Consider the following 23292-nt stretch of genomic DNA (forward strand, 5'->3'; position numbering starts at 1 on the left):
CAGCTAAGAAATTTCTCATTCTGTTACACAATTTTTCCCCTCATTCAATAGCAGTAAGGAGCAGCAGGTAGTGAATTGCAGATATATAAAGAAAACTTGATTATTATGAAAGTAGAAAAATAAAAAGAAATAGACATTAATTCCTACAGAAAGCAAAAGCCATTTGCTTAATGAACTGCTTGAGAAAGAACTACACAATCATATCCTATGAGCAGATGCTTCTACAGAGTAATGGTGTTACATTTTGCAAATGTTATGAAGGTGGCATTCACACATTTCTTCCATAATTACGTAAGCTTCAGATGTTTTCAAAGGAGCCACAATTCTTTTGTAAATATCTTCATTGATATCTAGTATACAAAGAGGAATTTTGTGCTGTGTACCACATGGGATAATGCCCATATTGAATTTGAATAGCAAACCGGATGTAGTTTGCAAAGTACTCTATTCATAAAGTTATTTCATGTTTCAGACATTCTGTTACAGTCATGAATAAAAACAAATAGTAGGATATTAAAATCATCTGAATGATCCTACCTTCTGATATAGGGTGATAGTCTTCTCCAGAAGTAGCAGATCCATCCTTTGTATGAACTCTTACAACAGAAACCTTTGAAGTGTCTCCCAGACGAAGCACTGGGATTTTTACAACTGCTATTTGCCTTGTGTCCTTTGGTTCACTCACACTAAATTTGGTCTCACCAAACTTAATAATAGCCTCTGTAATTAGAAGAAAAATGTTTCTAGAGTGCACAAATAGACTCCCAAAAGCCAGTAACAACAAAATAATTTCTTACTGTCTGCATCATCCTGAATCTTTATCAGCGTCTCATTTTGTTCACCAATAGAGGCACCAAAGGAAGAATCACTTCTTGGAGTGCCAAGAACCAGACGTAGTTCTTCCTCTTCTTCATGGAAAGTATCATCCATAAGCACCAATGTGCAAGGCTTCTCAGTTTCACCTGCAATAATTCTGAAGGTAATATAATGAAGAACTTAGCTGTTCTTTGCTCTATTAAAGCACTTCTCTCCAAACTCAAGGAACCACAGGTTGATTCTGCTGGTGAAAGCATCCACCTTGACATCGTATAAGTTAATGAGTAATAAGAATAGTGAAAGCAGGATTAGTAATCATTGCCTTTCCATTGAAACTCACTGAAGTAGAATCCCCCATTTTGGGACTTTCCTAAGACAAGTTTCTATTTCAGTGTAAGTTAAATATGTTTACCAGAAATCTGCTTAACAAAGAGCAGAGCTTCTGAAGTTTCTTTTTTGACAGCAGATCTGTGCTTCTGATATTGTGTTATGGTGAACCCGCTTTTGCTATCAAAAAGATCCTGGCACTCAGGCTGAATCTATATGAAGATATGTCCCTTTGGTTCCTAGTGGTTATCCCTCCAGGTCAGACGTGAAGCAAAATGAGACACCATTTTTGTGCACTCCGCCCATTGTGTATGGAAAAGGCTTGGTTTTCCAGAGTGGTCCTTTTGTCACTACTTTACAAGAAGACACAATTAAAATAAAACAAAACAAAACAACAAAGCAAAGCAAAATGAAACACAACATGGCACACAAAAGGCTTCTAAAATGAGATCAAAAGCTTACCAGGAAGGAATGTGATGATGGAGCTGTCAGTATTAGGACGTTCTTCAAAGTCCATCATTACCTGAGCTGAACCTTGCCTTGTATAGCATCTCACAGTGGATGTGTATTGGATATCCCCACTCCTATATATCATGGCAGAAATCTGTCCATCATTTTCATTGCCTACGTATACAGATTCTTTAAACTGCATCTTAGGTACTGGGCAGAAAAACACGAAAATGCATGTGTAAAGTACAATTGAAAAAGTTATCATATCTTCCTGCTACTATTTAAAATTTAGGTAAAACACACGGCATCAGATATATAATATAAACAGATAGACAACAAAATACATAACACATCAACTGTAGCTGAAACATGTAGACTCACTGGCTTTGGTGTGATTCAAAAGGACAAGTGCTATCTCCTGCATAAATGTGAAAAGGTATAAAAAAAAAGATTACTCACAGTCAGACACTGAGTCATTAATGAAGATGGTGGTCTTGCTGGGTTCTCCAAGGGCAGCACTCATGGGCATCCTTAGCACGAGCTCAAACTTCTCAGTTCCTTCTAACACTGGCTGTCCAAGGTCATCCAGAATTACCACACGAAATGTCTGCATATTGACTCCAGGGGAAAAATCCAGATTACGACTGATACCTACATAATCTATTCCAGCTACCAATAGAAAAGAGATAAACCATATCAAATTAACAAACAGCATTACATGTAATGAAAAATAAAAATACCTATCATTAGGCAGCCAATTGTAGGTAAATGTATTTTTTTAAATATAACTTTAAAATTTGCCAAATATTGACCATCCATCCATAAACTGGACTACAGAATACAAGTCAATATTAAGCTACTTTTTGTATAGTGATTCAAGTCACAAAATGGGGCTGATTTTGTTCTGTTGTAAACCAGCAGTTATTTCACTAGAACTTATAAAGTGTGTTTTAAGTAAGAAATTAAAGCAAGCAAAAAGCTTTGGAGATGAAGCAAAGTCTTTTGGAAAGAAAACAGTAACTTACCCTCTGCAGTTACTGGTTCAGATTTGCGAGACCTCACTGTAACAGAGGCAGCTTTAGACAGATCAGTTCCAGTCCTCCAGACATGTACCTCAATAAAGCCAGCACTCTCATCAACATAATATTCATCATTTCCAAAGTAGAATACTGGTTCTGGTGAGAGAGAATAACATCCATAAATGTTTCTTTGTCATACATAGAAGGCAACAAGAGAGTATAAAATACACACTAGACAATGGAGAGAGTTTAACACTTTTAGTAAGTGAAATAAACCTTTTTTTTTTTTAGGTTTAGATTTTTTCTATGTATTTTTGGTTTCTTTTCAAGTATTGGTTTGCCTGTGTTGGGACAGCCGTTGTTACACAGGCGCTGCGCTCTTTTTCTTGCCTCCCACATTTTCAAGTTTGTCTGTCAGCAGAGGTATGAATCTGTGTGCACGATCAAATGTGTTATCTCATTAAACTTATTTGAGCTGAGTCCTGTACACAAGCCAGAAAATTCCTTGCATTTTTCATTTTGGTGCAAACAGACAAAGGTGAATATAGATAATGAAAATTTAACTTGAATGTTCTTATAGATTACTGTTGGTAAAACCAGACTGGAACATGATATATAACTGGAGCTGCTTTTGGAATTTTTTTTCTAGCTAACCAAAGTGGAAAATACTTCATTTTAGTTCCCCCACATCTAGCATTTAAAACAAAATCAATCTTATTTCATGTAAACTGGAATGTGAATAGTCTCTTATGTTAATATTTAAGTTCCACAGTCTATAAGAAAGAAGAGCAAAAAAGCAAAGGAGGTTAAGTGCTATCCCATTCAATGGACATATTGTTTATCCTCACTTTTACCTCCTTTTTCCAGTTTTTCTACCCACAGCAATTTCACAAAGAAACTGGGCTTAAAAACATAGCCCAGCTTCATCCTGCATGCATATCAGCTTCCCTTTTCTAGCGCTTCCACTCCTGTTTCTAACATATAAGAGTAAGCCCACACAGTGCCTTAATTTTCGCATTAAGCATCATGAATCTTACCTGCTTTCCCCAATACCTAGAATGTAATTTGAAGACCTTTGTATTCTTTCTTTCTCTTTGTATTTCATCACAATTTTCTTATGCTGCCTAGTAAGAATTTATTCTAATCATGAGGTTACAATACCACAAATGTGCTTGAAAATACCAACCCAAATTTAGTTGACAAAGATCATAGCAATCAATCAGTGTTCTATCAGTGGCACTAGGAATATTTCCCCTCCATCAAGCATAGAAGAAAAAAAAAGAAACAATTCAAAGAAAATTACTGGAAAAGACTATGGTTCTACAGATCTATGCCTAGCACACAGAACAGGTACAAAATACCCAAAGAAGGAGACATAAATCTTTTTTAATGATAAGTAATTTTCATAATTCAGTCAAATTTACTGAAGATTTTTCGTATGTTGCAAAGCCTATGGCTTCTATTACAATGGAACAAAAGTTTTGGAATTGAAGAACCTGCTTTGGACTACAACTGAGCTCAATAAAGCCAAATATTGTGAAGAGACAGCATTTTGAAGGTTTTGGAGAGACTTGTAGGATAACCAGACAGACAAAATACCTATGTTTTTCTGAAGTACTTGAGAACAATCTGACTGACTACACAGTGCATGGCAACAATTTCCTCTGTGGTAGATAGCTTATATATATTGATAGAAAAATTAACAATGTAAAATAGGAATTTAAATCTAACCAGAAATAATATAATGCAGTTACTCAGTTATTAGTAAGCCAAAACTTCATCTGAGAAACTAGCAGTTAATAAGTATTTTGGAATTACTCTTGAGAGTTAAACTGGAAGATTTGGAGAAAAGATTTTTCTCTTCTGCTTCCAAGATATTTCCCGTATTTCACTACTGGCAAAATAAAGAATAAAAACCCAAGCAAAGATATCTCTTAATATCCTACATCAGTGAAACAAATGCACCTGATTATCTTCTTACTTGCTAAAACTAATATGGAGTATAACAAATTAATGGAACTGAATGCATTTAGTGAAAAATAGTGCAAATTCATAGATCTGCTTGAGCATTATCAAGTTCATCAACCTTAGCAGGATGAAAGACAAACTTGGCAAATGTGTAACTTTGGAAAATAAGAAGGTTTTCAGTTCAAATTTATTTATTTTTTTTAGTCAACATTGTGCGTATTTAAATGTGTGTTTGCTTGTGTGCACAGGCAGACACACATCAATCTCACATTATTTGCTTATAGTGAGTGGGTTGTCAATAGTTGTGTTTATATTTGGGACTCTTATCTGAAATATTTTTAACAGGCAAATAGGATACTCTCTCCAGACCTTTTTGTATAACTATTATTAACTTCGATGACAGGATACTGCAGAACTGGATATTAGATCTGCAAAGAAATGTCACATTTCAGACATACAATGATCCTCTAAAATTCACAAAGACTTATCCAGCCTTTAGGGTTTAAAAATACGGAATGCTTGTAAGACCAAATGGTTATGAATATGCCAACAGTTAGATAAAGGCAGTTAAAAATATTATCAAATCTAACACATGTAATTTCTTGAACAAGTATTCTTAAAATTTAGCACACTTTCCCAAGTCTATCTTGTTCTTATAATTCTGTTCTCTTTATATTGATGTCCCAACAGTTCTGGAAATAGATCTGGACTTGGCTGCACCACATTTGAAGCACTTAAGTGAGAGTTACTCACAATCAGAGCTTACTTGCCCTCAGTTTGCAAGGGCAAATGTAGGCCATTCCAGGAAGTTTTCCAGCATAATGAGCATACAGAAGGAGAGGTGGAATGGCTCACTCATTGCAGTGAGAAAAACCTGAGGACATCTGAAAGCATTCCCTTCTACTCACTGACTACACAGGGAACTTAGATGCTCTGCCTTAAACCAGATGGAAGATATAAAAGATGTTGTTTGTTTCTTGTAGTGTTACCTTAATGCTTGCTTTACTGCTGCTGAAGAAGAATCCTTATGCACTGTTTGTTCCTGTAGTCACAGCCAAACGTAAAAATGTCTAAACCCTCAGTTGCCTAGTATTTCAGAGTAAGTTTTTCACACTTTTTGAGGCATGTATCATCAATGAAAGACACATTCTACATGGTTACCCATCCTAGGAAACAAATCCTTACAAATGTTTCGCAAGTTCATTTCCTGTAAGCTGTGTTAGTAGCTCCCCAGGGGAAGTAGCAAAGCCAAGCCACTAACAGGGAAAGCATTGTCTTTCTCAGGTCATGGCTGGAAAACACTCTGCTCAATGACTGCTGGCTCACTTACAGCAGATCTTTAATCTAGTAATCACTCTGAAGAGAGACCACTGCAAATTTAATGGTTCCTTTTACAGAAATAAGAGAAAGGGGTTTTTTAGAGTTTTCTTATTCAGACCCATACATTTCACTGGCATGAAGTTACAATAATCAGAGGAGAAAGGTTAGGAGCTTTAGTTGCAGGTTTCTTGGCACAGAAAATAAAGTTTGTCTCGCCTTTGTACTTACACAGTCAGGAGTATATATCAACTACAGCACTAGTCAGTCATCAAGCAGGAAAACAAACACACCTCTTATGCAGTTAGAAATAGGTCTATTTTGGAATGTACATCAGAAAATAAATGAGATAGCACAAAGCTGCTTATTTCCAAGGAGGCTTTTGTTTTCAAAATTATATCCGTAGTCTGCTTTAGAGGGACACGGCAAAAGAGTAAGTTGGTTGTAAGATATGCAAGGGACACAATCAGCTTGGGCTGCTAGTGCAACTAAGGCAGGACAGTCAGGACAAACACAAAAGAACAGACCCTTCTGTGTTGAAACCCTGATAAGCCTTAATACTAAAGTGATTTTCAGTGATATATGCTTCCAGTGAGAGACACATACATATATGTATATATTTTCAGAAAGAGAGAAATAATAGAAGAAAACAGACCTGTCAGTCTGACATTTAGATAATGGAAGTAGAAGAAGCAGTCATTACAACCAGACTCATGGTTGATCTTTTCCTAGGGGTGTCAAACTGTTTATTCCTAAAAGATTTGTCTTCCTTCTTTCCACGCACAGTACAAAAAAGGCTATGATGTGAACATTATGGTAACGCAGAAGGTGCAAAACAATGCTTTGTAAGCCTACTACCAGTTCTGGTAAAGTCTAGACATGGTAGTGCAATGCTGAGTCCAAAATAATAATCCCTTATGGTTGACATGGCTAGTTAGCTTGTACATAACAACAAACACAGCAGATTTACGCTGAGCCTCATCTGGCTCATACCCACACAATGCATAAATTCCTACACTATATTTACTTGCATTTCAGTATCACAGCTAGCATTAAATGGCTGAGCTGCTGAGTCTATAACTCAAGAGACTTGACCCTTCCAAATGTGAAGTGGGTGAGATATAGATAGACCAGTAAAAAACAAGAGTTCCATCAATTTTGAGAAGGAATGGACATTTCCTGTTTAATAGCAGTAAAGGTCAATTTCTGTATGTTCTCTCACATATGCTTGTTAATGGGAGCAAAAGAAAAGCTCAGAAAAATTGTCCATTACAAAACCATGTATTATGATATTGTCAAAGAGGACTTTAACATATGAAACCAGGTAGCACCATTCTACAGCTATTTATACATACTTGAAGCTACGTAAGCAACTGAACTTGGCACAATGAATTTAATGTGCCAAGTCTTTTTTTTTTTTTTGCTGAATGCTGTAGAAGCAGGGGTCAAGATTTCAGTCAGAGCTCAGTTTTTTAGCAGGTACTATTGTGGAAATGCCAATAGCTTTTTATTTGATGTGGTTGAAATAGATTACTTTTCAAATCCGTATGTTGCAATCTTAACAGCTTCCACTATCTTAGCACTGTTGCCAGAACTTTTGCAACCAAAAAGTAAATTCATCTCAGAATCAAAATTGTTAGTTGCAGCCAAATTGCCACACACATTATCTCAAGCAAATAATGTCTGCATTTCCATTTGTCTCAATAGTTCATTTCTGTCTACCAACTTATAATGATTTTTTAAAGTATACAGCAAATGTTGTAACACATAAGAGGACAGACTCACACTAATGCAACCTTTACCAAACCCACCTCTATTTTTTTTTTTTTACCTACAGAGGAAATGCTGTACATTGACTAGACTGTTCATCACTAGATTACTCTCATTTTATGCCATTTAACCCTGTAATTTCAGTAGAGTAACATAGTGTGAATCAAGATCAATAACTGCTATGAAATTTACTTTGATTAATTTAAGAAACATACTAATTCAGTATAGACCTCTACATTTTAACTTGTCTTTTCTGGTAAAGTGCATCCATGCTTTAGTTTCTCTATGCACAGTACCATCACAAGGGCCTGGCATTCATACCTAACCTCTCTGCTACGTGACTAATTAAAATTGAAATATGAGCAAAGTAGCACAGTAAAGGAGGTAGACTACAGCCCTAGCTACAACACTGAGGATGGCAGTAAGATGGCTATAGTGATTCCACATCTCTAGTCACCTACTCTTCTTGTCAGCCCCATCTTTACTGCAGGGAGAGCCTGCAGCGTGCTTTGCAGACTGAAGAACTGAGCTAATTCTAATTTCATCTGATGACAGGTTGCAGTTCATAATGGTTCAGTAATAACTAGATGAGCTACAGAGTAAGCCTGAAACACGGACAGTAAAGACATCTAACTATATGAAGCCATGCTGTAGCTTAACTTGTTCAAGATGAGTGGCTTTAAAGATCAATTTTTCAACACTTAACTTACATACAAGCTGGCAATGAACAGTCTTAAGCTGTCTTACAGCTATAACTGGCATTTCAGGAGAAAGGCTGATGTGTGAGGTTGACTATTATAAGTGACTTTCACAAGGAAGCAATTAATTTACCTTTTTGGTTGGTTGAAAAATATTGTTACCTTTCCAAACTACCAAATTCCTATATATGTGAAATAACATATATGTGAAAATTTTTATCACTAGAAGTAGTATTGTTCTGATCCTGGCACATGCCCTCAAAATATAACCTACAGACCACTGGACTATCACAGGTATCAGAGGAGCTTTTCCTGTGTTCGGAGTCTGAAGACAGGGCCAAAAGCTTTTTCCTGAAACAAGAACATCAAGCTCCAGCCACTTGCCCAAACTATTCCATAATATAGATAACTGCCTCATTTACCAATGTAAATAAACATATAAAGGCCAATCGCTGAAGAAAGAAACACTTTGGAATTTGAGGACACACCCATATGTGATAGTTTTGCCTGCAGCAAACATCTGACTTTCACATACCATTTTCCTCCTGGCAAGACCTCCCACATGGCACGAAACCAACTCAGAATCTTCTACGTGTTCTGGTTTTATAAAGAATGAGATTATTTTTGCGGAAGAGGCCCAAGAAATACATCAGTAACAAATTCTCAATGCATTGATGAAACAGAGGCAGGAAGATAAATGGGGAGGCTTGGCAGCAGTATTTAAATATACCACACACAAGGTACCTCACAAGGAGGCCAAGTGTGAAGGAACTCACAGTTAGTGATTCATACATGGGATAACAAATGGGGAATCCTACAAACAGAAGTGGTATGAGAAGCTGAGCAGCATTTCAGAAATTAGGCTACATAAAGATATAGCATGTAGTCATCTCTAAATGTGTTTTTCACATTTTAACTGAGTAATTAGTTCACTACTGGGCCCTGCAGAAAAATCACTCCGTAGAAAAGGTCTGAATGTAACAAGTATATTTGCAAAACCAGGCTTTCCAAGGAAAGTATTTTCATTTTTTCTCTTCCAAATTGTGTTCCTCACACCTACACTCATATCAAAAAACACAACCAGAAAATAGCAACAGCATATTCTATGAATCCTTTCTTTATAATACCTTGTAACATTATCCACTTAAATCACGACCTTGATCTCTAAAATTTTAAAGCCCAAAGTCATAGTTATGACAATTATGTTTTCTCCCCAGCTGAGATTTCCATCAGTTGCCAATTAGTATTAGTAGGGCTTTTGAATGATAAACAAGCATTTTGTTGTTTGGTAATAAAAGCTGATAGGAAGAGGGCAAAAAAATTGTCAAGTCTCAAAAGTAAAAACAAAAATCCTGTACCTTAAAAGTAAACACATGTTGAAAATAGGTGAAATCCGTATGCATTGAAAGTAATTAGACTTTGAGAAAAAATGATATAACAATATTCTAGAAGTCAAAATAATTCTGAGACTCATTTTTCATAGAATCACAGAATGGTTTGGGTTGGAAGGGGTCATTTAATCTAACCCCTCTGCCATGGACATTCTCAATGAGATCAGGTTGCTAAGAGCCTGATCCAACCTACCCTTAAACCTGTCCAGGGATGGGGCATCCACAGCTTCTCTGGGCAACCTCTTCCAGTGTCTCATCACTCTCTACTTTAAAAATTTCCTCCTTATGTCCAATCTAAATCTACCCTTTTTCAGTTTAAAATGGTTGCCCCATGTTCTGTCACTACAGTTCCTGGTAAAAAGTCTCCCCTCAGCTTTCTTATAAGCCCCCTTTAGTTACTCAAAGGTCTCCCTGGAGCCTCCTTGTCTCCAGGCTGAACAACCCCAGCTCCCTCAGCCTTTTCCATACAAGAGGTGCTCCAGGCTCCTGTTCATCTTTGTGGCCCTCCTCCGGACACATTTCAACAGATTAATGTCTTTTCTGTGCTGAGTACTCCAGAGCTGCATGCAGTACTCCAGGTACACTTTTGATACAGCCCAGGATATGGCTGGCTTTCCCAGCTGCAAGGTACACATTGCTGGCTCATGCCTATTTTTTCATCTACCAGTATCCCCAAGTGCTTCTGCCCAGTGGGGGATACCATTTATCCCTCAGTCTATGCTGATACGAATGATTGCCCCAACTCAAGTGCAGGACCCTGGCCTTGTTGAACTTCATGAGGTTTGCACTGGCCTACTGTCAAACCTGACAAGTCTCTCTGAATGGCTTCCCTTCCCTTGAGCCTATCAACTGTACCACTCATTTTGGTGTCATCATCAAAGTTGCTGAGGGTGCATTAAATCCCACTACATCACTGATGAAGGTATTTAGTAGTATCGGAACCAATAGAGCCACCTGAGGAACGCTACTCATTAGTGGTTTCTGTTTGGACACTGAAACATTGCATATGAATATCTGTATGTGGCCATAGAGCTAATTTCTCATTCACCTAATGGTCCATCCATCAACCCCGTATCTCTCCAGTTTAGAGGTAAGAATGTTGGGGGTACTGTATCAAAGGCTTTGAAGAAGTCGAGGTAGATGACATCTGTAGCACTTCCTATGCCCACTGATGCAGTCACTCCATGATTTGCCCTTGGTGAAGCCATGTTAGCTGTCTCTAATCACATCCCTGTCTTCCGTCTACATGTCTTCTAGAAGGATACATTCCACGATCTTACCAGGCACAGAGGTAAGGCTGTTAAATTAATTTTAACCAAATGAATTAAAAATATGAATTTTACCAAAGCAACAACTACGTTTGGTTTCACTGAAAAAGAAATGAAGAAGGGAGGTGCTATTCTTATAACTATTGTTACCGCAAATGTTGCATTAAGAGGAATAGCATAATCAAGAAATGTAAAATACTTTATTTTCCAGGCAGCCCTTCGTATTTGTATATAATTTCTGGCACAGCTTGTACAACAAAGAAAATTATGATTCTGCCCATTCTTGTGGATAGTTATTAAATCTGTCTTCTGCCTATATGTATACACAGACTTTTTTGGATTGGAGACATCTTGACCAAATCACAAGAGAGGCTAAGAAAGACACTGCCCCAATTCTGACTTTACATTTTTGCACTTTTACTATTCAGTCACAATTCTATTTATGGTAAGTTTGCTTAGCTGGCAGAAAGAATTTTTTACAGGCTCTTGTGCTCACATACAATGAAAATATGTTTAGCTCACTGAGGCCTGAGAAGAAAAATATACAAGAGAACTCCCAAGCTCCTTTTAGAGGAGCCAATGCTGAGGATGGGACTCAGCGGAGAAGACAGAACAGAAGTGAAGATAGATCCACAGCCAGATTTACCAGAACACAAAAACAGAGCTCTAATAAAAGAAAATATGCCCTGCTGTATGTTAAAAGTTCTTGAATTCTCTCTTTTGGACTTCTGACTCCATTCATGTGGGAGGGAAGAGAAAAGAGTTTCCTGACAGACAGTAATGTGAGACAATAACTGAGTTAATCCTTTGAGGATTTGGACATTCGAAAGGAGAATCAATGGCATTAAAAATCAGTGGAGCACAGTGGTTACTCTGTTGATCAGTATCTTTTGGTTGTTCAAAGACAGACAAGCAAAATGGCAAGTCTCAGTATAAGGAGCTTCAGAGGAAGCAATATGATCTGAAGAAACATTAGGAAAATGGAATGCACCAAGATGTCCTACCAACTTGATTACCCAAATCTTAAACACACAAAGCACTCACCTGGTCATTAAATTCACTCCCTACAATCACAAGCAACCAAGAACAAATGATAAATTTAGAATGGTTTGCTAGGCATTCATTACACTTTCAAAGAGTTTATAATAAATATAAGATCTGCAGTACAAAGACCAAAGCCGTAAAAAATATAACATGCTACAGGAATACAGGAGAGAAGAAGATGTTCAGTGTACTCAAGTGACCTGTCATAAAATAATGATCCATTAAACTCTGGAAAAGAACATCAGTATAGGTAAGAACACCATTTCATTTAACTCATTCTAGATCTAACAGAAAGTATCCATTTTCTGCAGTTCATGCAATTTTGCACCTACTGCTTATCAACTATTTTGGTTATTTTGAGTACAAAACTCAAAAGCTGTTTTCCATATTTCAACACTTTTCCAGAAATGCTACTGTAATTCATAAAGAAATGTAACAATGCGTATTTAAGGTAACCATTTAAGAATCTGCAGTAGTGAAGGCTTAGAGGTATGCTGTTCCACCAGCTGAGGTAAAAGAGCTACTTGAAGTAGATGGACCAAGTTCTGTCTGGAGGTCATGAGGAGGTCAAAGGAGCCTAGATCTATGACAGACTAGATCTATAGGCTGGACTATATACCTAGGTATTAAGCAACCAAGTGAAGATTAATCCAACGTGTGTAGTTCATATATATATAATGTGTGAATGTGTACCTGCAGACACACACATATAATAAACTGTCAACAACACATAATGCTAGAAAAGCAAATTATAAATGCAACTGGTTGCCTCTGTAGAATGTCCTACTGTAAGACATGACACTGATCTATTTTTGTGATAGAGAGCTGAGACTTTCCAAAATCTTTAAGGCTATCACCATCAATTGAACATTTTTCACTCTTTTGAGCTGGTGGTAATAAGAAACTACAAGTAAAGAAACCTGGGAGTATAACATGTGTCATAAATTGACTGTTTTCTATTTTTTCCTTTCAATAGTTGCCAATCTAGCCACCTGCCACAAACTGGGGAAAAGGGAGGGTTCACAGAGTTTTTGCCTACTGAGAAGACAAAAGAAGACAAAAAGAGAACAGAAGTGTCAGATGCATCAGACCCACAGGCACTGTAAAAATAGAAAAGGGAGAAAGTAGTTAAAGATGGTTGCACAGAGGAAAAAAGAACAACTAGTTAGTTATTTTTGTCATCTCCAGAGAACGGTGAGGGATACTTGGCCAAGTCATGACTCCAGTCTGTAATACTGGCATGCTCTGCCTGTAGTGTTCAGGTTGCAACTAAAACTGCACAGACAGACCAGCAGATATTAACTACCAAGACTGACCAATGACCCATTCAGTTTAAGGCTATGGCATACCTATTTTCAAAAAGAAAAAGACACATTTGATTGCTTGCCTCAGAGGCCGTGGAAATAAGGAAATTTCAGATACCCTTGTGAGATAAGGATGTCCCTCTGACAAACTATGTTACTAGTAGAATATTTAATATAATCAGATCAAAATTTGGCTCAGTATACATGCTGAAAGTTAGCTGAACTGTATGCCTACTGGGAGACAATGCAAAGCATGAATTTATAATGTAGCATTGCAGTGCCGACTTTCTGCCTCTTTACAGGTGATTGATAATAAATGTCTGTATGGACTTTACTACTCCAAGCAAGCTGGACAAGTGCTAGTGGCTACTTGTTTCCAGAACATGGTCTAAGGATTTCCAAAGTTTAATTAATGGTAGGGGGAGTGACAGCAAGTGTTTTTAAAAAATCTCCAGAAGACTCAAGAATTAATCTGTTCTGTTTCACCTTTACGTTGGCTTTCTGCATTAACCATGATCATACCGTCATCCAGTTTCCTCAGCTGTAAAATATTCCCAAACAGTGTTAACCTCTCTCATGTTGATGATACAAGTGATCTATTCTGTTGAGTAGGTATAAAGAAAATGGTAAGCAAACATCTGACATAAACCTGAATCCTTTGCTTTCCCAGACTTGATGTAGAAATGTCGAGAAGAAGTCTAAACGCTGCTTGCCCATTTAACCTGAATGAAGTGGAACAAATGCATTTAATGTACTCCGTGCTGTGAACAGCATGAGGCTTCAACAATTCCACTAAGACAAGATGACTGTCAGCCTGGCTGTAAGGCTGTGTGCTCTCATGGCAACGCTAAATACAATAGCATGGAATTGAAATCACATGTGAGGACAAGCAGCGACAAAAAACTTGAAGCAAACAAAATAATTGTAAGCATTCTTTTAGCTGCATACTTTCAGGTCTGCATGACTCACACCTCTTCGCTTCTTTAAAATTTACCCACAACACAAAACAGAGTACGTAAAATGAAGTCCAAACCAGCAGCCCAAGAGGTTTGACAACCAGAGGGCAGAGTTTTGACTTCAAGCCTTGTTGCAAGGACTGAAGTATTTGTATCAGACTTGTTGCAGACAACACAGCAACACTGTTACTGTTGGAACCAAATTACAGGCTCCTCAGTCCCCGGTGAGTACTAAGTTTGATTTTATTTTTTTTCTCTCTGTATGTGAATGGTCCCAGAGTCACAGCTTCAGTTGGAAAAACAGAGATCAGCTTCCAGGCTGATCTTGCTCAGTTGCTAAGAATCTGGGCATTAAGGCATTTCCATGGAAGACTGGGGTCTGAGTGTTTTCAGGGTCTGAGACTAAACTCCAGCACTCCGCTCTCCGAGAGGAATGAAAAGTGCACAGCAACCTTATCTTTCTTTCCCTAGGTGCATAATATTGATCTTTCATGTAAATGGCCTCCTCCAAATTAACTTTATGCTGAACTCTCTATGCAGCGTATGTATGTCCTGAGCCAATCAACTGACCTCAGATTCTTCAGGGATTTTGGCTCATCCCTCAGATCCTTGAGACACATGAAGACAAGTAGTTCAGCCCATCAATTTTGACTAGATTTAGTAACACATATTCACATTTGTATGGAAAATGGTTGAGGTTTTTTGTTTGGTTTTGGATTTTGTCTTGAATTATCTGAACACCTAGTGAAGTGCTCTTCAGCATTCATTTCTATAGATTTTAAGAATATTTTTTTAGATTTTTCTTTAGAAATCATAATTATTTTATGAAGCAGGAATAGCTAAGTATCTCTTTGTTGTTTAATGGTGTTTCATAGTAGGAGCTGTTTTAACAAAATATCAGAAAAAAATCCTTCCTTCATGCCCAGTCTTACAGTGCTTACAACTTTGGGTCGAATGGCAAATTAAATTTCTAAGGGAAGGTTTATATCTACTGTCAGAAATCAACGTATTCAGATGCAGCAGGTACCCACAGTGATTGATCTCAACAGTTTATATACTCTTTCTAGGATGGGATGGCTCCTGGGAGTGCATCTCTCTTTTCATTAACCATAAAAGGATCCTTGCATAGTCTGCTTCAATGAGATGTCTAAATGCATAGATGGCTCATATCAAGTGAGATTGCTGCCACTCAAAAAGTGAATGATTTGCATAGGTCTTTCAGCTAAATGCTTTCCCTCCAGTGATTCATGGTTTACAGCTATAACCTTGGACTCCAACAGATCCATATTTTCATTTGTTACTGCTTAAACTGTAGTGACATGTGTAACCTTGAGTTTCATGCAAAACTTCATTTCCTGAGTATTTCATACCTTAATAATTTTATTCCTTTTTATTTGTCTCCAACTTCAGGACCTATCAGGAAAAGTCCCTTCTAAATTAAAAGGTGCCCCAACAGCAGCACTGATTTTAAAATCACCTTTCACAATACATAAATATACCTGTGCATATTCTACCTACTGTGATTTTTTTTTTTCCAGATTTTGCTTTGGCAGCACAGTACAACTGTATAATCCCCAATTAAAGTATTCAGCTGCCAGGAATTTCTTTAATATACTCTGGTTCAGTAGAAAGGTGAGCACACCTCTTTTACATTTTTGTTTATTGTCCTGTTGTATGGCAACTCAGCTATTTTAATTAGACCCTAAGGGCCTTCTCTAGAAATAAAAGAACAAAAAAAGGCTTTGATGATAGGTACTGAAGGCGAATGTTTCCTAATTAACTTGCATTGAATGCCAGAGGAGATAAGGTAAAGTTGCTAGTGCTGACTTGACTTCCACAGGAAAGATCTCATGTAGTATTATTGAACTTTGACCTTTGCTGTTTGTATCTTTTGATTTTAAGAAGTCAATGCATAACGTTAATCCAGTCACAGTGTTTGGAGAAATCACAATATATGACATGCTATATGACATTCATCCAAAGAAACATTGTTAGGTAGAAGATGAATTTAAACAAACAATGAGAAAAACCTATCAGTAGATGCGAAATAAAGAGGCTAAAGTGGAAAACAGAATTTAGTATGCTAACATTATTATAGCTCATAGACTATTATATATATGGTAAAACTTTTAGCTACCTCTACTTTAGGCATTTTCTCAATTACATTTTATTGTTAAAAGCTAAAGAAAATGGTTTTTATTTCACATAGCATACTGTTTTAATGTATTAAAATTCCCTGCAAACAATAATAACCAAAGCCACTTAAAATCCCCTGCTTATTTATGTAGACTTTCAATTGTGACTGCCAGGGTATTAAATTGCTCCCACGTTACATAAATATGTGTGTATACACACAATCTGAAATAAGCATATGTACATATGTGTGTGAATACATAGATAAATACGTAAGGTACTGTTTATAATTTATCTACTCTGTATTACGGTTTTGTGCAAATTAAAAGCATGTGCTAGATAACTTTACTAGCAAGTGAATTGTCAGTAAGTTTTTGAACATTCTGGACTTTATCGTGGGAGTACTTACACTGATACAGAAAGCAGAAAAGGTATTTCTGTCACACCATTTCAAAGATGGCTTATGCAATATTTGAGTGCAAAAAGACAAGCGAGTGTTTATAAATAAATGATCCAAACCTATCTTTCAATATCCAAAATACTGTTTACTCTTACCAGCAAATGTAGATGTTTCATTTCTTATCTGATGAAAATGTTCTACCTTAATGTCTCAAACACTTCCCTAGCTTTTTAAATAAATCCCTTAATATTATTATTTGTGTTAAATAGTTCCTGTTTAAAAGATTGTAGCATTGAGGCAAGTTGTGCTTATAAATGCAGGAAATACTAGGCTTAAAACTGGATGGTGGTATACAAATCAAATTACTTCTCATTTTTTCTAATGGCAATGTTAAAATAAAGGAGATCTGTTGTTAACTTCCTTAATATATTGTAGGAGTTTCATAAATTGTTAAATTCTATACTATATTGTGATTGATTAACTTTCCTATTTTTTAATTCAATGTCACTGTACAGCTACTCTCCCAATATTCTATGCTTTGTTATCTACAGATTGTAAAGTTAATGAATTCATCAAAATTATACAAAAAATAAAATTGTTGTAAAAAACCTACACAAACCTGCATTTGCTATCACAGCAAAGTCAGATAAACACATTTCAGCTTTCATTCGATGTATGATCTATTACTTTGCAAGAAGTATTATTTCAAACTGTTGTATCACTAATGTTATATAACTACTTAAATGCTCTACAGAGAAAACAAAGTCACCTCTGTCACTGGATTATACATGAGACATTTCGGGCAGACTGAGTATTTAGGTTGCAATTAGGTGGGTGTCAACTTCCTGCCTTTAAGAGCCACCTTTTATATCCTTAACTAAGGAGAAATCCTGTGCTGATAATAATCGACTATCTTGGCATCAGACTTTCAAAGAGTACTGTGCTATATAATTCCTCACATCAGTCTTTAGGAAACATGACAGTGTCACAATAGATGGCTTATGGCCTCATAGAAAGGACTGAAATAGCTTATCTGTATTACTTTCACAGAATTTACAGTTGAGCTGTCAGCCCCCAAATTCCTGCATAAAGGAGGGAAATTGTACCAGGAAACCTTTTTGCTACCACTCCTAGAAAAAGACTTGCCACACCAACGCTAAGGACACTGAAGGAGAAGCTTGAGGTCACAATAATATTTATAAGTATTTTCAAATACATGGTGATAACAATGGTGATAACAGTGTGCTGATTCTACTCTTCCTTAGTCATAGACCTCTCTCTAATCACCACCAGAAATGCCTGTTTCAATGCAATACATATCAACACTGTTGACCACTTGAACAAAGGATATCCTTGTGTTAGCATGTCCTAAGGTGATTTCTAAAGCAACATCTTTTGGTTATTTGCTTTATTAAAAAGACAAAGGAGGCATATATGGGCGCTTCTAGACAAAAGGAATATAGCTTGCCCGCTAGCAGCTGCTAGATGGCTTCTGGTCCATCAGGAACTATAATATGGCCCTTATAAGCATAATGTAATCAGCCTCAAGGCTTTGTGGACACAGCCTCAGAATCACACATACTAAGGTGCCCGTACAGGGTGACATATTGGATTACACCTGTTAATCGTGGTAGAATGGAAAGGTGCATCTCCTCACTCCCAATCACCGCTCATGTGATTTTCTGAAACCATAAAATACCAATGCTAAATACTTTAAAAATCCAAACAGCTTTCCAGTAGTATTTTCAAATCTCAAAATGGAAGTAGCATGTACTTTAACCACGAGGAAGAAGTGCAAAAATCCAATTTCTATGTGCTGATGTGAACGCAATGTTATTTGTCCAGAACTGGGAATATCACTTTATTACATGATGTCTTACCATCATCCTTGTCAGGTACAATGGTAATTCGAGTGCTTGGGAATTCTGTACTGATTCTTCCACCCATTGGCATGCTCAGCATAACATCAAAGGTCTCAGCCTCTTCATACAAGGAATCATCTATAATAACAATCCGACACGTTTTTTCACGTTCGTCTTTGTCAAAACGCAGAATGCTGTTGTGATCCTCAGGCCTGGATATGTAGTCAGAGTAAGAAAGTACAGAGGTTGGGGCAGTGCCAGTTGCTGTTCCTGTGGAGTAAAAGGAAAACAGTCACTATACATACCTTGATATATACTATAATGATCCCCTCAGAGAGGCTGAATTTTATTTTCATTATTATCTTTTAATTTCCATTTACTTTTAGGTGAAAGATGGGCTGAAACCTCTGAACAGGCTATATTTCTGAGGCCTCTGGACAAACTAGCTCTGCATCTGATGCACTGCAAGCACTTGGCTCGTCAAATTCATTTGCAGGTTTTAAGTCAGAAGAAATATTGTAGTCTATCACAAGAGGCACAGACTGACAGAGGAGACCCTGTGAGAGTTACCAGTTAACTCCTTTAGTATAATTTATTCACTGAATATTCAGTGGACCAGAAATTAATAATAACAGATAGAATTTGATGAAAAAAAATAATAACCTTATTCCAGAACATCTCTCCAAAAATGTTGCTTCATGTCTCCAGATGAAAAATTATAATAAAAGCAGGGGTGTAGAGAACCCATGCCCTGCATGAATATAATTAATAGGAGACTGAAAGATAGAGAAAGGAGAAGCATGCCAATTGAGCAATATTATTTTATACCAATTTATTCCAGATACAAACAAGTAAAGGATATCCTGGGCAACCACAGCAGTGCTTTCAGTTCCCACCGCTCTCAGATACATCAAGCTGCATACAAAAATTTGCAAAAACATAAAGAACACAGATCCTCTTCACCCTCAAATAAATGGCAGAAATTTGGAACATGATAATTTTTCAGCTTATTCAATAATACTCTAAGACTGATTGCATTGATGAATACATTTCCAGTTGCGACTGAAGATATTTAGGTGAAAAATGTAATAAACAGTTATAAACAATTCTATTATGCAATAGATAGTGCAATTCTTTTTGCTTTTCTGCCTGTTTTTCATTTTTAACTTCTTTTTTTTTTTCTAAAGTAAATTCTGTTACCTTGTTGTGTGTAGCAGATAACCATCAGTTCCTGGCTCACGTCTCCACTTCTTCTGACTGGAATAAATAATTCACCAATGTCTTCTTCAATAGTATAGGTAGACTGAGGAAGAAAGACTGTTGATTCTGCAAAGAACAGACACATCTGTTTGCATAGATTTATGGCCTCATAAAGTCACCTGTAAAATAGCCAGAAGTATTTTAGCATAATCTAAAGCGCAACAAATAACTCATATTTATCATCAACGGGGATAAATTTTAAGAAAAATACGGAGGGCAAGAGATGCAGAGTTTCTTAGTCTTTCAGAATTGAAAATCAGATCATTAGGTCTGAGTTCAGAAGTACTTACCAAGCAGTCTCTGACATAACCAATTTACTTATCTAGGGCTAATGGCGCAAGACATTGTTTGAAGAAATCTTCCACAAGGTCTATAGTTTTATTATTTCCATCGTATTTCACTATTAACTGTTAATAACAGAAGCATCAATAGCATAGCTCACACACAAGCAGCAGTTCTGAAAAGCTGCTGTTTGACTTATGCTATCAAGCTCACAGTAAAAATCATTTGGTATTGAGGGGACGCAAGACTGAGCTTTTGCTGTCTTACTTTGACTTGGGCATTTGATTTAAGTTGGTTCCATGTCTACATTCCTGTTTTACTCAAAGGCGACATAGCCAGTACAGTCAGTGAAGTCTGGAGAGCAATCTCACCCTAAAATGTGTTGGACCAAAACACGTCAGATCTTCTTTTTCAAGGAAAAAAACCCCACTAAAATGCATTTTAAACTCATTTATTATTTTACACTCATATAAATAGATTACTAAATTCTATGCTGTTACTGGGATATAGGTTCAGCTTTGTTCTTGTCTCTCAAAAACTCAAGAACAAAAGGTGGTTATGCATACAAGAACCTTTACAGTTTCATTAATATGACTGCAATCCAAACAGGATATAATTCTGTAAAATATTAAATGAAGTGGTAGCAGTTGACAGCACAAAGCAAACATTTTCAGTATTGCAGAATACTTTGGCAAAAAATGTTCTGAAAATTGCTAGGTGACTTCTTTGAAAACATGTTCCATGTTTTATTTCTCCAATTGGAAAATACTACTAGCATGATTTAAGGTAAAAGCCTGCCTTAAAAATGCTGTAATTCAGGTTTGATAAGATCTATACACTTTCACTATTCCCAGAAATAAAAAAAATAAATGCGAAAAGCAGCAAATCGCTACCTTGTTTTAAAGTAAACCAAAAGGTAAAACTAAAGCCCCCAAATTTACTCCTTTTATTTCTCCATTTAGAATTAGTTTGACAAAATTAAAAATCCTATCCTTAATGAAAAATGCAGGAATCTGATTTGTTCTTTTTCCTGTCTCTCTTATAATTATGCAACTAGGAGTAAAATGACACTATAAAAGCTTAACAGATCTTATGAACAGCATAAAAGCTCAGGGGAGAATGATCCAGACCATCTCAGCTAGTGTAAGAAAACACATCTTTATGCAAGCTATTTTTGGAATAAAACATTAACTAATGTCCCATACACCAAGTGGCTGGTACAGCTTTTCAAGCAAACTCACTATTTTGGCACTAAGACTTCACCATTAAAATCAATGAATTTTAAAATAATTTTCACTGGAAACAGAATAAAACTTTTGATGGTTCCCCTTCAGCTGGCATCTGACCTTCTCATTACCTGCACTTTAAAAGATTATCAGGAAACCCAGTCCTTCCCCTCAGATTTTTTTTCTCTGTTTTTCCTGTAGATATTCCTTGATTTGCAGTTGTGCACTGATTTTCTCCTATGCAACCCACCTTACAAGTAATTACTAAAAATTATCTTAATGTAAAAAATAGAAAAAACCAATCGTTTACATTAAGACGACTCAGATGATTATCTCGAACTGTGCTATCTCACTGATCATACAAAAATAGATTTAACACATTTTCAAGTAATTTCCATATCTCAGTGACTAAATACGGATGTCAGATAACCTCTGGTTTAACTTGCATTTGTAACTAGGAACTAAGAAACCTCTGACAATTTTCCTGCAGTCCTCTTCAAATGTTAATTAGGGAAGGGTATTTACAACAATCTGTTAATATCACTCAGTATGTGAAAGACTCCTTAAGGATAGTTTGGTGCGACCATTGTCCAAGAGTTCAAGTGTCTGGATGCAGTTGAAAGACAACACAACCAGAACACGTTCTAGTTTCTTTCTTCAGTTTTTTTTCTCCTTCTTTTTAATAAGCCTTTTTTTTTTTCATTTACATTTAAACATAATTTTATTTTTTCTTGGCAGTTTGTGATGTATTTGGTCTAGTGAACCGTTATTGAGCTTCTCTGTGGTGTACTTGGTCTAGTGAACCATTATTGAGCTTCTCAGCTTAAGACCTAACAGACACAACTAGTTTGCTCCAAGACCCAAACTTGTTGGGACCAATCAACCTGTATTTTCTGTACCATCCTCTCCCACATGAATTATCATGGCAAAGTAAATCAAATCAAACACCTGTGCAGATACACTCTGTTTGCAAACACACTGAACTGAAAAATTGTTAAACCTAAAATGAAGACAAAACTAGACAAACAACAAACTGGAGATAATACAGGAAAAATGCAGGTATTTCATTAAAGAATGCTACCTTAGGCACATACTCATGGATCAGTTAAAGTGGTAGAGGACAAACAGCTACCCAGTGCCCAAGTCTGTCTTCGAAAATAATCTAAGGAAAGGTAAGCTTTACTATCCAATGTTACTCACAGCGTTTGCTCAGCAGCTTACCTTTTGGTATATGCCCATATTGGCAGTACAGTTCTGGAAAGTTTCTTACCATCTCCTGGGTCAATAATTTCCACCGTGGATACAGCAGGAAATTCCAGAACTGCCATGACAGGCTCAGAAAGAACAATTTGGAAGGATTCAGACTGTTCATGTTCACCATCACTCAAAATCCGTACTCGCCACGTAGCTAAGGTTTGGCCAGGATTAAACTGCACCTGCTTCTGAGCTTTTCCTCTGAAGTCTCTATCTTTCTTGGCAGTACCATCTTTGGTGCCAATACCTGACAAACAAACAAACAAACAAAAAAAACTCAAACAAAAAAACAACAAATAAACCCAAAAAGACAAACAACAAAAAAACCAAGAATTCAGGTAATTAAAAGCATCACTTGTAATTTTTCTCTCATTATGTCATCTTTAAAAAACAGACGTTTTAGAAAAATATACTTTCCACAACCTGAGAGTGTTCAAGCCAGCTCTGTTACTCTTGACCAATTTTATACTGGTGTCACACATAGAGGTGAAAGTACATTAATTAACCTTATGAAATGCAGTTTGGACAGAATTAGTCAAAGCAAAAC

At 36.6% G+C, this 23292-nt stretch overlaps 1 protein-coding gene across 1 annotated transcript in view; it reads right to left on the reverse strand.

The window, feature by feature from the left end:
* Positions 1–23292, reverse strand: part of LOC136013398 (FRAS1-related extracellular matrix protein 2-like) — a 114630-nt gene that overhangs the window by 32993 nt on the left and 58345 nt on the right. Inside the window, exons 4-11 of the mRNA XM_065677161.1 lie at positions 22762–22992; positions 19924–20049; positions 18742–18993; positions 2619–2768; positions 2053–2262; positions 1606–1803; positions 798–962; positions 538–720 (exon numbers count right to left, since the gene is read on the reverse strand). Of these exons, the coding sequence (XP_065533233.1) occupies positions 538–720; positions 798–962; positions 1606–1803; positions 2053–2262; positions 2619–2768; positions 18742–18993; positions 19924–20049; positions 22762–22992 (1515 nt within the window). The remainder of the gene's footprint in view (positions 1–537; positions 721–797; positions 963–1605; positions 1804–2052; positions 2263–2618; positions 2769–18741; positions 18994–19923; positions 20050–22761; positions 22993–23292) is intronic.

The sequence above is a fragment of the Lathamus discolor genome, chromosome 4, assembly GCF_037157495.1.
Source record: "Lathamus discolor isolate bLatDis1 chromosome 4, bLatDis1.hap1, whole genome shotgun sequence".
NCBI classification, from domain to species: domain Eukaryota; kingdom Metazoa; phylum Chordata; class Aves; order Psittaciformes; family Psittacidae; genus Lathamus; species Lathamus discolor.